Source organism: Zootoca vivipara, chromosome 5 (assembly GCF_965207765.1).
Source record: "Zootoca vivipara chromosome 5, rZooViv2.hap1.1, whole genome shotgun sequence".
NCBI classification, from domain to species: domain Eukaryota; kingdom Metazoa; phylum Chordata; class Lepidosauria; order Squamata; family Lacertidae; genus Zootoca; species Zootoca vivipara.
Genome location: NC_142588.1, coordinates 26,967,208 through 26,984,552, shown reverse-complemented (window position 1 = coordinate 26,984,552; position 17,345 = coordinate 26,967,208). Strand labels below are relative to the sequence as shown.

The following is a 17,345-nucleotide window of genomic DNA, read 5'->3' as shown; positions in this document are numbered from 1 at the left end:
TACCCACATACTGTATTGTTTTACATTTCTCTTATTGCAGAAAACCCGTTAAGTAACAAATAACATGTTACACATCTGTGGTCACCATAGGCTTGTGGATGTTATTTATTTATTTAATGAATAGTTAATCGCATGTGTGGTGATGTGATAATAGTCCCCATTGCCACATCCCTGCTTCCACTTGCTCCTCACCTGAGCACAACCTAGCCATTGTATTTTCAGCGCACAAGCCTGCCTGGTTCCACCAATCCAAACAATCTAGTTTGGAAAAGCTATTCCCTAAAGATCTCATCACAAGTGGGGGATTACCTTGGAGACTGTAATCACAGTACATAGATCAGAACTTCTCTTTAAGAAGAAACAAACCACAGATTTTGTGCAAGACCTCTTTATCATAATTTCTATATAGAGCTAAATAATGTATTTTTAAAAACACACACAAACATGGAAACAGATGTTTCCCACCAATCAAGGACCTCCCACTAATGTGGCTGGGGAACAGCAGAATGCATGTGAAAAACAAGTGTGTGGATGGTTGTGCGCCAACTGCGCGCACAGAAAACCTGGACCTTAATCGTTGTGTAACATAAAGCCCCCATCTGGAAGTGCCTTCAAAAGCATTTCCCCTTTTATAGCCAAGTCCTACCAAAATTTTATTGAGTTTATGAATCAAATACATCCATGCACAATCTAGCTTCTGGATCAGTTTATACAGTCAAATTAACACTCAATCCGTCTTTCCAGGGAACTATGGGAAATGTAGCTCTGTAGCTGCACAATTGTAAGTTTAACATAACATCACATTGATCCCCCTCAGTCCTAGGTATTGCTCTGTAAATTCAAGTATACATAAAGAAATCTAGTTTTTAAATACAAAACGAGCAGTACAACCTGCTACAACAACTTGGCACTGGAGGTTCCATTGTGATTTCACAGAAATCAAAATTATGGAGTCTGTGACACAATATGAAGACCTAATGGAAATAGCTGCCCATTTGCAATACAAGGAGGTCCTTTGTAAAATGGGTTAGTATAGTTATTCTGTCTTTCAGCATGAAGAGTTGGCTGGCAGAATTCATAGGTGGTTAACTCAATATTGTGAATTCTAAACAAGCCTAGTCAGCTTCGTCACAGGTTACAGCATATCTAGCCATACCTCACAAGCATTCTGATACCTTCACAGTCTCTTGCATTGCAAAAATGATAACCTCTCTATTGCTTTCATTATCACGTATCCCCAAAAGATGAAAGCAAGTCACACAAACCAAAGAGTCCATATTTATTATAGTTCAGTTTCAGATTTCCTACATGAACGTGAGCAAATGAGTCAGGAACTGTTATCCAAGGACTGATGGCTGTGTGAACTGGCTGAAATGACCTAAGCTAATACAGGAAGAGAACTCAAGACCCTTATTATGGAAGCTGCTGTTAAGCTATTAGCCTCCTGGGACCAACAAACTCAAGAGCATTGTCTACTTTAGATAGGGATGGATCCAAGTAGATCACGGAGTAGATATGAAGGCCCCCTTTGTATTTTTTTAATACCCTGTTTCTCATATTTTAAGGCATCCCCATAAAATAAGCCATAGCAGGATTTTTAAGCATTCAAGGAATATAAGCCATACCCCGAAAATAAGACATAGTGATAGGAGCAGCAGCAATGCCGGCCACGGCAGGAGGAGGAGGAAAAAAATAAGACATCCCTTGAAAATAAGCCATAGTGTGTTTTTTTGAGGAAAAAATAAATATAAGACATGTCTTATAATATGAGAAACACGGTAGTACTTTAAGTTTTATTAGTATTTTCCACACAACAATAAAAGAAAAAACCGAAAAATGTCAATACACAAAACACAAAAACAAGCATATGAAAAACAAATCCAAATCTTTCAAATTAATAATATAAACACTAAAAACAAAAATTGACTTCCACCAATCCCACAGCACATCCTTTACCTCTCATTGTATCTTCCTGTTTTCCCTTATCTCAATCCTAATATCTAGATGTAAATCCCTCTTTCTTATCCTTTCACTTCACAAGGTTATTCCAAACTCAGCCAGATTTCTGTCCTCAAACCTTGACTTTTAAGGTATTCGTTTAGGCACTCTCATTCCTTTTTCACTTCACTCTTTGGTTTTTGTCTTATTATATCTCAATTTGGCTAACTCTAAATATTCTGAAAGCTTACATAACCATTCTCCCCTAGTGGGTAACTGATTCCCTTTCTAATACCGTACTTAGCCACCAGATTTCTTGCTGCAGACGTCGCATATAAGAAAAATTTAAATTTTGTCTTTTGGGATATCGCCATTTAATATTCCTAAGAGGAATGCCTCTGGCCTTTTACTATATGATAGTCTTAGTATTTTCTTTATTTCTTCGTGGATCATGCTCCAGAATTTCCCACTTTGACATGTTTCAATACACTGTTCCTAAAATAATGGTTCATCCATATTTTTACTTGCCCTGTATTTTGATCATATTGTGTACCAATTAATTCTCCTGGGTCCAAGAGCTTTTCTTCTTGTTCTGTAGCTGTGCCTTGCAAAAATCTGATCTTACCCACTGAAGTTTGGTTAAGCAAAATCTTTCTTTGGATTTTCTTTGCATCTTATAAGATTTGATTCAACAGGCAAGACTGGATTTTTGCAAGGCACAGCCACAAGATAATGAGAAAAGCTCTCAGACCTGGGGAAATTAATTGGCAAACAATATGACCAAAATACAGGTCAAGCAAAAGTGTGAATGAGCCCCTAAGTCTTATTCCCATGTCTCATGCGCATATGACAAGCATCCTAGGCTATAGTGAGATCAGAACAAGAAATTGGTTGCAATGCATTGCTTGAATGTGTTTGAAATAAAAATGCAATAGAGTGCCTTTTGCTCACATAAGACATTTACAAAGCATTACTATGGTTGAGAAAAGTGGAAGGAGATGCTTTAAGCAAGCTTTCCATGGGGAGAGAAAAGAAGACAGTTGACGACTGACAATTTGAGAGACAGAAGTACATAACATTAATAATGGATCCATGCAAAAATTTCATTTATATTTTACAAAATATTACAAGTAAATAAAATAAAACCAGGTTATCTTTAGGACTAAATTCCCAGACCTGTGGAAATGTGTAACGATGTGAATTACAGCTATATGGTTGTTTGGCATCAAAATGTAGCAGCTGCATTTGTTATGTCTCAGCTTTTTGGAAGGACAATGATACAGATACGCGGTTGTGGCAGGACAAAGAAGACAAACCACAGCATTAGGGGATAGGAATGTAGGGTAAGAGAGAAATGGAACTCACCGGTGGGCCAGGCCTGCCGTCTAAACCTGAAGCACCCTGGACAGACAAGGAAGGGTTAACAAAACAAAAGGCAAGGAGGAAGGGAGGGTGAGGAGGGGAAGGGAGAGGTGAGTGAAGCAGCGACTGGAGACAAACATATGCTCACAATAAAACAACAAAACTTGGATCTCAGGGACAGGTGATGGCACTTACAAGGAAACCAACAAAAAACAAGACACTGAATGTAACATGGCCTGATAGCTTTAGGTTGCCGGTGAGAATGCAGCACACCAGCATGCCAGAATAAATAGGCCTAGCTTTGGGAGAGCATCGCTGCTGTCTCATGCTCTATGGCTGAGGTTGCGATGGTAACAGCAGAGCTGATGACAATCCTTAGGTCATCAGGGGGAGTTGCTTTGAATCCCAGCACCTTTACTGTCGCATCTGATTAAGGCACAGCTCTTTACCTTGGCCTCTATCCCACACCTGTGAGAGATATACCTCACCCTGTATATCTACCCTATTGTCCTGATTTTAATGTGTTTTCAGCAGTGCATTTTTAGATGGTGGCAACCAACCTTGGGATGTCATTGTGAAGGATAGGTACGGTAAGACATTAGTAGGGATGTGGGGGGAACTGGTTCAGTTTGCATTCCAATGCAACCTTCCCAAAGCTGTACTTAACAGAAACAGAAATATAGCTCGGCTTTGAAATTCATACTTTTCAGAATTTTGCAGTGCAATTCTTCAACCAAAAGATTGCATACAAAAATGTGTTGTTAAGGAGGAAACTGCTTGCTAAAATGCTGATACTAGGCAAAATTGTGCACAAAAATGCATATATCAGGAGAAATGTTCACAAAAATGCACATAGATTTTCATGTGGACTTTTAATTCCTTTAAAAATAAATAAATAAATTGTAAAACGCAAGTCTGGAAAAATGAGAAATGGACAGGGGGGGAAATTGACAGATCTGCCCATCCCCAAGCTCTAGTCATACATAAACAAGTTACTGATACTGCATGTTGTGCACATAGGCTGCATTCTCATTCAGGTATTCAAATAGTAACCAGCTTATGTCTGTTGTTTCTAACCCAGCAAGTGAAATGTGCAATAAGACTGATTATATTAGCTAGATAGGAGAGACTGTGAACTGTGAATGATCAAGCACATAAATTTGTTAAGCTGCCAATTTCTGATGGGCTTCTTCTTCTTCTTCTTTTTTAAAACAACTCGAAGGAAGAGACTGGTTGGTTGAGATGCAAGTTAAACCATGATCATTGGTGATTTATTAGGTTCTTCAAGCAAGAGAGAGAATACAAAGAAAGATGGGCACTGTTTAAATCTAGACAGGCTGACTGAATTAACAAACACACTTAACACAATACCTGCAGAAGATACACGGCCTCTGAACACAGAATCCATTTAGCTATCACAGGTAATTTCTGTCAATGGAATTTTTCTAATTTTTTTTTAAATCTAGCCAAGTTAGTGAATTCTGTATTATGTGTCTTGTGAAGTACTTTCTTTTGGCTTTCCTGAACCTACCATAAATCAATTTCACTGGGTGACTCTAAGCTCTAGTAACTGAAACTGTTTTGTGTGTTTTTGTAATCTGCTTTCTTCCACAGATACACTCTAAAGAGTATCATGATATGACCCCGAAAGAGAAATTTTTCAGCAAGAGAGCGCCAGTGTAAAGAAATTATGACCAGTTCCTGTACAACATCTTCTGTACTCTCAGCTCTTTGAAAGGTGGTAGCATGATGCATTTGACATCACCTCTTTCTATACGCATTGGAATTTGGCTATATTTGTTGCAGTATTTTCTCATGTAATGGTGCTGAATCTTCATATGCACACACCTCATCCTCTGCTAGGGGTACATAAGAGACTTTGAAACTGACACATATCTAATGGGATAATGTGCAAGGACAATGGTACATATGTCTTGAAAAATTAAGGTAAAGGGACCCCTGACCATTAGGTCCAGTCGTGACCGACTCTGGGGTTGCGGTGCTCATCCCGCATTATTGGCCAAGGGAGCTGGCGTACAGCTTCCGGGTCATGTGGCCAGCATGACAAAGCCACTTCTGGTGAACCAGAGCAGCACACGGAAATGCGCTTTACCTTCCCGCTGTAGTGGTACCTATTTATCTACTTGCACTTTGACGTGCTTTCGAACTGCTAGGTTGGCAGGAGCTGGGACCAAGCAACGGGAGCTCACCCCGTCACAGGGATTCGAATCGCTGACCTTCTGATCAGCAAGCCCTAGGCTCTGTGGTTTAACCCACAGCGCCCCCCGCCCCCCTCAGTTAATCTGGTGATGCATTCATTTAGCTAACTCAAAACTCTATGAATGCACATTGTTGTTCTTATCCAACAAAGGAGATCCATGTGTACAGAACAGACTCCCACTCAAGCAACCAATGTTCAGGCACATTCCAATTTTCTCCTGGACTTCATTGAAGTGACTGGATACAGAGCTTTTGTTACAGGTAGGGATGAACATATACAGCAGGAACCACTAGCCGGTTGTGTCACAGCTAGGATATATAAACCATCGTACAAACGAAACTAAATGATATAATATTATACATCAAAACCAGCCTTTAAGATCTATGAATAGGAAGCAATGTTCTGCTATGTACATTTATTAGCAAATGCAGTATGGTTGACTTGGGTATTTCTTCTCCAGTCTTGTTTAAACTCTCTGTGTTAAGTTCAAAAGTTTAGATTTTTTAAAAATAATAATAATCCGCCTTTAAATTGGTCCTGAAAAAATTGCCATGTTTGTTATGTCTTGCATTCTGTTGGCAACATTTTGGAACTCTCCGAGTGAGTTTCCATTTTCTTAGTTTTTTAAATTGTTTAGTGCTTCTGCCCTGCTTTAAAAATTATGTTAAAATCATGTCATTACAGCAACCTATTTAAACAAAGACCAGCAAACCATCAGCCAAACAATCACACAGCTGAAGTCTAGAGAACTATAAAGATAGTTCAGGTTAGTTTCTGAATAACAAGACCTGTCCTTATCCATTTGGTTTTGATGTCTGAATGCCATGGAAATCCACTAAAATTGAGATGCTGCCCATATGGCCCAAGGCCCAGATACAGATATCAGAATTCTCCTTTTTGATCTGCCAGCTGATCCAGCTCATGCTTATCTAACCAAGTTGCCATCCATTTTGCATTGCTTCACTATCACTCATTGATGACTTGCACAGGTGGTAGGGAAGGAAAAGCACATGCAATCCTGAGAATATCAGTGAGGTTGTATAAACAGGGCAGCTGCATGGTGAGATATGGCACTGGTCCATCTCTACTGCAAGCACATGGGCCTCTAGTTTCCAACTTCTGCCACAGGCAGCTGGACGTTGCCAAGATCAGGACCCTGTGGCCTAGTTGCCACTTTTCTATCCAGTGTATTTTGTGGTGTTGATCCCAGCATGTGAGCTGTAAGCCAAAGGTCCCCAATTCAAATTTCATTTCAGCTGTAAACTTACTAAGCAGCTTTAGATAACACATTAACTCTCATGCTCTGGAAAATGGGGATAAAGATACTGACTTGCCTTACTGGCTTGTAAGAATTAATGTGACAGTATATATTAAGTGATTGAACACTCAGCGTTTTATTTTGCAATGATCAAGCAACAATCTCTGGTTGGGTGAAGTCCCCATTCCTCCCAGTTGCCACTCGGTGGCTTCAGCTGTTTTCTACTCTCTGCCTACCCTGTGCTAGCTGACATCAATACTCCCGTAAAAAGGTGGTTAAGTGTCCACGATAACATTCCCTTGAACTTCATAACTGTAGGTTCTGCATAAATAAATGACCAGGGAGTTTGTAGCCCCCTCTTTCTTTCTGGCCTAGGTTTGCAGGTTGCCTCTGGAAAAGAGTGCCCTATGGTGGGTGGACACACAAAGCTACAGATGTCCTATGGATTGAGCAACAAACAGCATGCCCTATTGCAATCCAGAAACTGGAACCATGGCTTGGGATGAAATCTTCAAAGCGCCCATTTGCCATTAGCAAACTGCAGTGCAGGAAGACAAAAAGGGTATGTGTGGGCTGACTGTGTCATTTAGTCCATATTTAAGAGAGGAAATTGGTTATCTGGTGAGGAAAATTATACTCTAGAAACAGAACCCTAGAAGAAACAGGGAATGCTGGCTTTGTTTGAGAAGAGAACTCTGCCAGACCTAGGCTTAGCTGGTCAGCCTGGCCTTCCCTGATCTAATGCCCTTCACATGTATTGGACTGTAGCTCTCATTAGCCCCAACCAGCAGCCTTGTTTATAGAATCTACAAACTATTTACGTTTCTTGCTTGAATGTATTGGCACTTGAACATTATTATGAGCATAAGAAACACATGTAGCAAGAGCCCAGAAGTGAAATTTCTCTTGTTGGTATCACCCAAGCAATCAAAATCTGGGGGACCTTGAGTCAGTGACCAGAATTCTCAAACTCAAGACATTTGAGCTTCGTGGATTTCACTGCATGCCATTGTGTTTTGAAGCTTCTCATTCCATGTGTCATTTTATCAAATTATGCTTCTTATTTTAGTATTTGGTGAAAGCTTGGGTTAAGCGTGGCCTGTGAAGTTCTCCTTGCTTTCTAGATACTTACGGGCAATCCCAGAGGACCTCGGTCTCCTTTTTCTCCCTGGGCACCCTTTTCGCCTTTCATTCCAGAAATGCCTGCTTCCCCCTAAAGGAAAGATGTATCAGGAGAAAGCCTAACACTTCCTTGGAATGTTTCTAAACAGATATTAATTACATAGCAAAGGCACCCAGTAGCATCCAAGACATAGCAATGACTAAAGAACATTTTGCAGCCAATTTCACTCTCACACTAGACAACGCCAAGTTGCTCTACTGGTTTCATAGGAGATATTTACAGTGTTCAATAGTGAAAGTGACAGGATAATAAGTCTCTGTGGTCGATACCAGAGTTTATGCAAACTGAGAAGTTCTGAGCTCCCATAGATGAAGAGTACAGTAAATATTTGTAAGATATCTTGATTTTTCAGTGCAAATCACACAGGAAGGGCAAATGCATGTATTAGAGTCAAATTTCCACGTAAGAAAAAGAAAACCGCTTTGGAGCCATTTTGAGTAAAGAAGGTGTGGGAGGAGGGACACATAAACCCTTTTATCACGTGTTGTTTGCCTATTCCAAATTGCTCACCAGTGGCCTTTCTGAACAGAACAAAAAAAGCAGAAACAAACAAGTGTTTGGGCTTTACATACATGCACTGACACATAATGGTATAAGAAGCATGGGTTTATTTCAGCCTGAAATAAGCGTTTCTGTTTCAAAACCTGACACTATTTGAATGTGGGGAGATGGGGTATATTAATTCCGCTGACATGTTTGGAAAAACTCTAAACTGTCCCAAGCCAATAATTTGACCTTCAGAGCAGCTTCTTACACACTTCTTCTAAAAGGGCCTTATTTAATCCAATGTGATGGTCCTTCATTCTTACCTTAGGTCCTCGACCACCTTGAAGACCCTGTATTCGGAACAAACAAGAATAAAAGTTAGGGTGAGTTAAATTTCAGAAGCCCAGTAGCACACAGTTCCTACATTACTCATTCTATATATCTTATATGTTGTATTGTTTTCATTTTGTTTAAATTTTTTCACAAACTGTCTCAAGCTAAAGACAAGATAAAAATGGCTTGAACAACTAAAAGGCAGAGGGCCTTCTCGGTAGTGGCACCCGCCCTGTGGAACGCCCTCCCATCAGATGTCAAAGAGAAAAACAGCTACCAGATTTTTAGAAGACATCTGAAGGCACCCCTGTTTAGGGAGGCTTTTAATGTTTAATCAATTATTTTATTTTATTTTTCTGTTGGAAGCCGCCCAGAGTGGCTGGGGAAACCCAGCCAGATGGGTGGGGTATAAATAAATAAATAAATAAATAAATAAATAAAAATTAACTAAGTTACTTGCTCGCTCACACTGTGCATTGTGGTTAATATTGACTATTGGCAGCTTTGCAGAACAGAGTTGTGTATGAAGTTTCAGTGAAATGCTACCATATATGTACTGTAGTTGACAGATAGGACTTACTGGTGTTCCTGGTGGGCCCTGGGGCCCTGGTGGCCCTGCTACCTGAAACCCCAAACAAAAAAACAAAGGTCAGTGCCATAGTAAACAGCCTGCATAAGAGCACATTATGTAACCTTCAGAATGGTGGGCTCATGAGAGAAGTGAATGGCTATGGCATAAATAAAAAGAGCAGATAGGTACCATTTATGTTTCTGAAGTCTATCCTTCTGGGTGTCTTTTCTTCTCAACCAAGCACTGCATTAGAGGTGTGTTTGGCTGGAGAAGTGCTTGGGGTGCGGGGATGCAGAAAACCATGCTGTGAGTAGGGAAGGCTGCTATGGTCCTCACCCAGAAATCCCCTTTGCTGTTAAAAAATGGTCCCTGCCCTTACTCTGTGAGTACTCAGAGGTCAGCCACAGGTCAGTTGCCATCACGTCAAGGCGGGCCTCTTTTTCAGTAGAATAGTTTGGGGTAGGCAGTTTAAAGTTCACAACCCATTAAACCATGAAGGATGCTTTGACTACACCAAAGGTCCTCCCAGTAAGCTTCAGCTTCTGTTTTCAGAGGATAAATTGTGGAATGACAACTTACCGAATCTCCAGTGTCTCCTTTTGCTCCAGGTTCTCCTTTCTCTCCCTGCAAATGCAGCAAGTATAGCATAAACCCAAGCACTGGTATGAGTTTTCTTTCTTGAACTTTACAGTATTAAGAGCTTTCAGATGGCTTAACATTCAGATGAAGACATCCATTAGAGAAGAAATGCAGCCATCATTTTGCGCCCCTCCCCAAATATACTACAGTGTGCCTGAATAGCTGTGCTACCTATCTTGATCTTTGTCAAAATAGCTGGGCACCATTCTAACAAGTTGGCAAAGTATGTTCAGAAAGGAAATGTAATGGCCAAACTCTTAAGAAACACATGTTCCATATTTCTAGAAATTGTGCCTTCCCTGCACACAACTGATTAGAACCTGTTTTATCTCAGGCATAGAAGCTTCCACTTCCCCCCCTCTTTGTTCAAACATAATCGATTTCAAAAGCAGGTGGTTCTGACAAGCCTTTTTCTCAAGCAAGCAGCACTATGGTGGTATAGTATAACGACTTAAGGTGAGAACTGTGGTAGTGGTAGTTCCTGCTTTAAATCTCACCTCCTTCACAAACTTACTACAGAGCCTCAGGTGAGCAACCATTAGCTCAGCTTCAGCTGAGAAAGAATTCAAGGCAGTGTTTTGTAGTGCTTGACTATCCCCACAGAAGTGGGCTTTTTTGGGTGTGTGTGTGTGTGATCTAATTCTTTGGATAGCTTACTGTTAATCCTGGAAGTCCGATTGGACCTGTTAGGCCTAGAGGTCCTGGCACCCCCTGATCACCTTTTTCTCCAGCTAGGCCATCAAGACCCTATAGAAGAAGAAGAAGAAATTATTTTTAAATACTATACAATGCAATAGAAACACATGAGGGCACTGCTGGCATTATCAAAGTGGAAACGTATTGAGACCCAAGTACTAAGAAGGTTGAACTCAGGGCTAGCAATCAGCTGTAGACAACACCCTTTGTGGCCTTTACTCGCAAAACTTTAGCACATTCCACTCTCTAATGTGTTTCTTGACATGTCCCTAATCAACAACCCACTAGGCAAAGATCCTGGGAATGCAGTGCAGATGGATTGATTCGGTAGAAGCAGCGGCAGATGTAATATAATAAAGAGTGTAATTGAAGAACATTTATAACCCAGTTTATCTTTCAAATGAGCTCTAAGTAGTTAACAGGAAAATCAGTAAAACAATACACAACAAATTATAAACAATAAATCTTGCTGTTCATTTGTTGTTGTTTTGCTTCTGTAGTTTTTATTGTTGTGTCTTATATGGTTTGGCCTTGTAGGCCACCTTGAGGGCATTTGTCCAAAGGTGCACAAATAAATAAATGGGAGGATTTCACCTCATTATGACATCCCATTTATGTGAGTGTGACCCTGAAGTTCATAGAATCATAGAATTGGAAGGAGAGGCATTCCAAACTTACTTCAAGATAAATGTGTGTAGGATTTGGATTTCTGCATACAAAAATCACATTGAGTTCATTGAGAAGAATATTTGTGTATTTAACTTGTGAAGAAACAGGTAGACCCATCAGGAGGGAAGATAAGGCAGGATCTTGTCTTATGACAATTCAGTCAGGTGTTGAAGTCTCCAGGCCCAGTTTGGTAAAACATACAATCTGGAAGTTCTGATATCGTATGGCTAATGGCAGGTATATACTCAACAGCTGCCATAGATCAGGCCAAACACTTGCCAAATGGAGCCACCATAAGCATTCTTGTTTTATGGAAACAGTTTAAATCAAGATCATCATCAGCGCCTTTTATAGTAATTCCAGTTTTAGAGGGCAGATAATCTCACCTTCAGTCCTTTGAAACTGTGACCCATCTATTTTCGTGCTTGAAAGGCCAGCCAAATTAATACACTCCCATTACCTAGCCCTTACCTTTTCTCCATCATGTCCGGGAGGACCAGGCAGGCCAATTTCACCCTAAGATGCAGAAACCAATGGAGATTTTTTTAAAAAAATTGTGAAGGGCTATTTCACCTTTTTGGGTGTTAAGCATGGTAAAGGAATCATAGATAATTATAGCAAAGTTCACTCTCCAGGTGCATGGCAAAATCCAGGCAAAAGATAATGGTATCAGCAGGCTTGGTGGGGGAGTTCCAAGGGTTGTACAACAACAACAACAACAACAACAACAACAACAACAACAACTGCCTTTAGATACAAACCTTAAGGTACGAGAAAACACCAAACAACCCAATGAGGACTGAGCATAGTCAGTGGCTACAGAACGTTGTGAGACTGCAACCTGGAAATCTACACTGCACATTGAAATTCCCTGCCATAGCAGAGATGCACCACAACCGTCATACATAAAACCAAGTTTTATGCTTAAGGATGGACATACGGGTTTTTTAAAAAAGCAATTTGTCTGTGGTAAATTAATTTACAACCAGGGGTGTCATCTATCTGGCTTGTACCTAATATGCACTTGCCTCAGGTATAGCAATCAGGGGGTAAAATGTAATGTGCAGAAAAGCCTTTAGAGTGCACTTGACTAAAACAAGGGTGACAGAAAAATAAGTTTCTTGTGTCAGACATTATCCAGGCGTACTTTTAATTTTCATTTATAGAACATTTCCCCTTAGTAACGGAATGCATAGCACCACCTCATACTAAAACTAGGTATTTATTATTCTGCAGTTTTAAAATGTGAGATATAATGAGTAGGAAAAAAAGTTTAGAGCTGCCTTTTCATTATGGAGTGATGAAGATACACAGGGAAAATAACTCTCCTGCTCATGTAATGCTTATACATGATCTTTTTCAGTTACCCAGGAGTAAGTTCTATTGAATGGGGCTTGTTTTTGAGTAGATCCTATAATTGTTGTTGTTTAGTTGTGTCTGGGTCACGGAGAGTTGGACACGACTAAACGACTAACAACAAAAAATATAGGATTGCATTGCAAGGTCCTAATTATTAGTAAGCTTGGAGCAGAGCATAATAACAAGTTTAGCATTTTTGAATTTCAATGAGAGAGAAAAACATGTGTAGGCATCTATTGCATTGAAACCTTATGGGCCTTAAAGTGTGTGTGTGTTTTTTTCTTCTAGATCATGCCCAAGTCATTTTTAAGGAATCTCAGATTGTGACTCTTACCTTCTGTCCAGGTAGTCCTGGAGGACCTGCAACACCAGGTAGTCCAGGAGGCCCCTAATGAAAGAAAAACTCATGTTTATAAACTAACTTGCTCTCTTCCTTTAAAAACAAAAACATTGCAAAAGTAGTTACAGGTAGGTAGCTGTGTTGGTCTGATGTAGTTGAAACAAAATAAAAAATTCCTTCCAGTCGCACCTTAGAGACCAACTAAGTTTGTCATTGGTATGAGCTTTCATGTCAATGACAAATTTAGTTGGTCTCTAAGGTGCTACTGGAAGGAATTGCAAAAGTAGATACTTCTTAATGGTAAGAGCTCTTTGACAGTGGACCAGGCTGCCTCAGGAGGTGGTGGGCTCTTCCTTTGCTTTTGGTACTTAAGCAGAAGCTGATGGACAGCCATTTGTTAGGGATGCTGCGGCAGCATCTTGCTTTGCTGATGCTGCACAGTGGTTGGACCAGATGACCTCCTATGTGTCTTCCAACAGTTGCTGATTCTACCCCTTTTATGTAACAGAACTTTGATTATAAACCCCAGTGCATATAGGAGAAAAGGTGACTCACCATAAGAGCCAAGGTTCGTATCTCCTGGAAAAAACCCAAAATATATATATTAAAGTTTCTTCTTGAAGAAGCAACTCTCTTCCTTTCACATCCAAACTAATGCTTAAACAATTAACCACACTTTGCATGAAATGTTACGTAGGTTTTATTTCCATTCTGGAACTTCAAAATAGTTTTTACACTGTAATTTTCTTTAGGGAGAACAGCAGCTTTACAGCATCTTCATAATAATCTATGGGTGAGACTCAACCCAGCAAATGTGAAGGGACTTCCTCTTCCTCTTCCCCTCCCCTCCTTGCAGAGGGTCACCCAGCCCTCTGGATCAGATGAAGAGGGACATCAGTGGGAACAGGGGACTCCTGTTTGCAGAAGTGGAACTCAGTGCACAAGTAGGGCACCACAACATATACCACCCTATATGTTTACGAATGTCCAAGTTGATCAGCTGTTACAGATGCATAGAAGAAAGCATCCAAGTTGGCATTCCTAATCTGAAACCAGCACTACTTCAGTACCCTGAAATTCAAAACCATTTCTCCCCAAGCAAGCAATTTTCATGCAGCTTTCCCTGTACATATACTATAGACCTGGTTTCTACAGCCCTTCAAGTGGTCCTTTTATAGTTCAATGCTTTAGACAGCCATACTACTGATTAGTGTACACTACTCCCACCCATCATCAATAATCAGGCTGCATTGAACTCATCAGTTTACTTGCCTATTTCTGGTGCACAGAAATAGCTTGAACTCCCATGGTAAAGACCAGAAAAGAATAGTTTAATATGAGGTACAAAATGGAATTTATTAAGCAGACAAGAAATCTTCTTTAGGGGAAAAAAAACCATTTCAGAAAGTTAAGCTCTTATTCAAAATATAAGTATTGCAAGAAGTTCTTTACTGATTCCTACTGCCTAATGGGTTTATAAACATCTGTTGTAGCTAGGTAACAAATCTGAAACATCTGCAGTATTGATCTGGCAGGTGGGGAACTATCTTATTACTACTTCTATGTCTGTACAACTCTTGCAAAAAGTGATCTACTGGCAGGAGCTATTCAGGCATATTATATAATATTGCATTTTGAATTAATGTCCTCTTTGTCCTAGCTGACAGCCTATTGGTAGAGTATAAAAGAGAACATGGAGTGCAGAAGTTAGAATACTGAGAGACATGCTGAATAGCATCGCAGTGTACAGTCTGAAGGCAAATGAGACTAACACTTTGCTGGAGCTAAGCAGACCTCCTCAGGTATTAGATGTGAGAAACGGACAATGTCTTGTCCCTCCTTCGACTCAGATATTCTGTGGTCTTGGAGATTCAGACAGTCGTTGATCATCTCCATATCTTGCATTCAGAGCTGTGGGTCTAGCATATTTTTAGATAAGGACCAAGATCCATAGCTTCCTAAACATTGCTTGCGATGACAGTAAGCTTAGGGCAAAAAAAAAAAGTGATGCTAAATGTATCACTACAAATTAAACCAAACTTTAAAAAAGTAAATAAGCAAGTGTTGGTTCCCTATCACTGACATTAGCTCCACAGGCCCAAGAGAATAACCCTTTCTAAGGGTTCTCAAAGAGAATTATCTCCACGTGGCAATGGAAGTTTTGCTCCTGGGGTTAACAGCAACTGCAGGGGTGATTGTAATTGAAATCATGGCAGGGGAATAAAGAGTTTTTTAAAAACTCTATGAGCCACAGTTCTGATTTTGTTCAGGGCCTCTCCTGCCTGCTATTTTAAAAGATTCATAGAACTCGTAGTGACCTGTTTAGCATCATGTATAGTTTGGCTTGAAATTTACCAAAAGTGTAAGGAATGGATATCAGCTCTGAACATCAAAAGAAAATCCAAAATAAGCTAGACAATAGACCTACTAATACAGTATGGTGTTTAGTGCCACATGTAGTTTGGCCCTTAGTGGACATCTGGATGGTTCTTTATGAAGCCCACTTCACAGTAAAGTCTAAATGTCACTCAAAAATCTTATTATTGGTTCATGGTGGCTGCATTATCTTTTCTCAAGGCATAATGTTTTTGCATTGTGAAACAATATGTTACTCTTCAAAAAATTCACCATAAAACAAATAAATAGGTCTTTGGAGCAACACATGGCACACCTGTGTTGTATGTGTCAGCTTAGTTTATTACCTGTAAAGCTTCATTGATATTGCCATTGTAATCTACCATTTCATTCTTTCCTGGTTCACCCTTGGGACCCTGAAAAATATTACATAGGTGGTTAAAACCAGAGTTTCCATCTAGATTAGAGATACTTCAGTGCTTGTATCTCAAAGTATTCAAGTATCTTGAATAGAAAGCCCTGAAGAAGAGGACATGCTTCACAGAAAAATCGCGTAGTGCAATTATTAGTGCACATATAGTCAGATTCTAACCCACTCTGGAATAGTCTTCAGTAAGCATATCTTCCTGTACTATATTTGCATAAAGATATTATCAAGCTGTGGTTCATCTGGGCAAAGACAGGTGGTGCTGCAAAGTACAGTGTGATGACAGCTTGCGAAAACACACAAACCACCCCTTAGTGGAAGAGGGCAAGGTGAAGGGAAGAAGTGGCCCAGGTGGGCAGGTGAGCCACAGAGGAACATTCAGTACAGACTGGTCCAGCTCCCCAGAAATTGCTCCCTAGCCCTGTTTTGCTGCCACTTGCCACTCCCCTCCTCCTTACCCTCTTCAAGGGCAGCTCCTGCAGTGTAGGGAGGGGTGGGTAGTGAGCTTTAAGGAAAAGGGGCTTTGTTGAACTGTAAGGAGTCAGGAGCTTTTTCTTGTGTGGTGGGGAATGTAAGGGGAGGAGGGTTGGCAAAGTCTCCAGGGACTGGGAAGTAGGTGGAGCTGGTGAGCAACTTAAGTACAGATGCAGCCCACAGTATGTATATAAAAGAGCAAGGAGAATTTACTCACCTTTGGTCCTGGAGGTCCAGGTAATCCAGGGGGTCCAGGTTCCCCTTTACCCCCTCCAAGTGCATTGTCAGAATCTCCCTTATCTCCCTAGATATACAAATAAAGAACAGTGATTGTAATGGTATGCTTGTATTTCTATAACAAGGTTTTTTTTTCTGAATGAGTGAAGGGGAGGAAGTGATAAATGAGAAGGTATTGCTGCTAATACCCCTTAGTCAGTTGACTGCTGACATTACATATACCGTACTAATTGTGAAACCAGTTAGCAAAACCAGCGCCATCCACATAGGAGGAGGAGAAACCTACGGATCTGGAGAAGCCAACCAGTATTTAAGAAATATAAAACTGAATGGGGGAGGGAGCAAAACAGATCAATGAGTATTAATCATGTCCATTGGGTCTGGAAAGTTGACTAAGATGTAGCTCTTCTGATGGGCCACTGTTGGTGCTCCCACATGCCTCTGAGATTTGGCCCGCCTTTCCAACCCCTTAATGTGGTTGGCCCCCTTGGAACGCCTTGCCAATTATACAGTGGTACCTCGGTTTACGAACCGAACCTCGGTTTACGAACCAAATAGTTCACTAGGGCTCGTTTCAATGCTCTACCCTCGGCGTTGTTAACTGGTAGATATCTCCAGATCCCGGTAGAACAGAGACTATGTCCTTGTGATAACAAGGAGATTGAATCTATAAATCATGTCCTCCTGCATTGCACATTGTATCAAGACATGAGGAAGGAGTTAATTGAACCCTTGTTAAAAAACTTACCAGGCCGCTCAACTGAAATGCTTACTAGATACCTACCAGCGGATTTTAA

General features: G+C 40.4%; 1 protein-coding gene across 37 annotated transcripts in view; it reads right to left on the bottom strand.

Moving 5' to 3' along the window:
* COL13A1 (collagen type XIII alpha 1 chain) overlaps positions 1-17,345 on the bottom strand; it is an 86,883-nt gene that overhangs the window by 13,842 nt on the left and 55,696 nt on the right. For 27 of the 37 annotated variants that reach the window (XM_088669541.1, XM_088669542.1, XM_088669556.1 and 24 more), the window contains 11 exons: positions 16,529-16,615; positions 15,758-15,826; positions 13,611-13,634; positions 13,050-13,103; positions 11,828-11,872; positions 10,649-10,738; positions 9,932-9,976; positions 9,362-9,403; positions 8,772-8,798; positions 7,912-7,992; positions 3,304-3,339 (listed from right to left, as the gene is read on the bottom strand). In XM_088669541.1, the coding sequence (XP_088525667.1) occupies positions 3,304-3,339; positions 7,912-7,992; positions 8,772-8,798; positions 9,362-9,403; positions 9,932-9,976; positions 10,649-10,738; positions 11,828-11,872; positions 13,050-13,103; positions 13,611-13,634; positions 15,758-15,826; positions 16,529-16,615 (600 nt within the window). The remainder of the gene's footprint in view (positions 1-3,303; positions 3,340-7,911; positions 7,993-8,771; positions 8,799-9,361; positions 9,404-9,931; positions 9,977-10,648; positions 10,739-11,827; positions 11,873-13,049; positions 13,104-13,610; positions 13,635-15,757; positions 15,827-16,528; positions 16,616-17,345) is intronic. The other 10 variants (XM_088669544.1, XM_088669553.1, XM_088669549.1 and 7 more) reach the window with 2 other exon arrangements.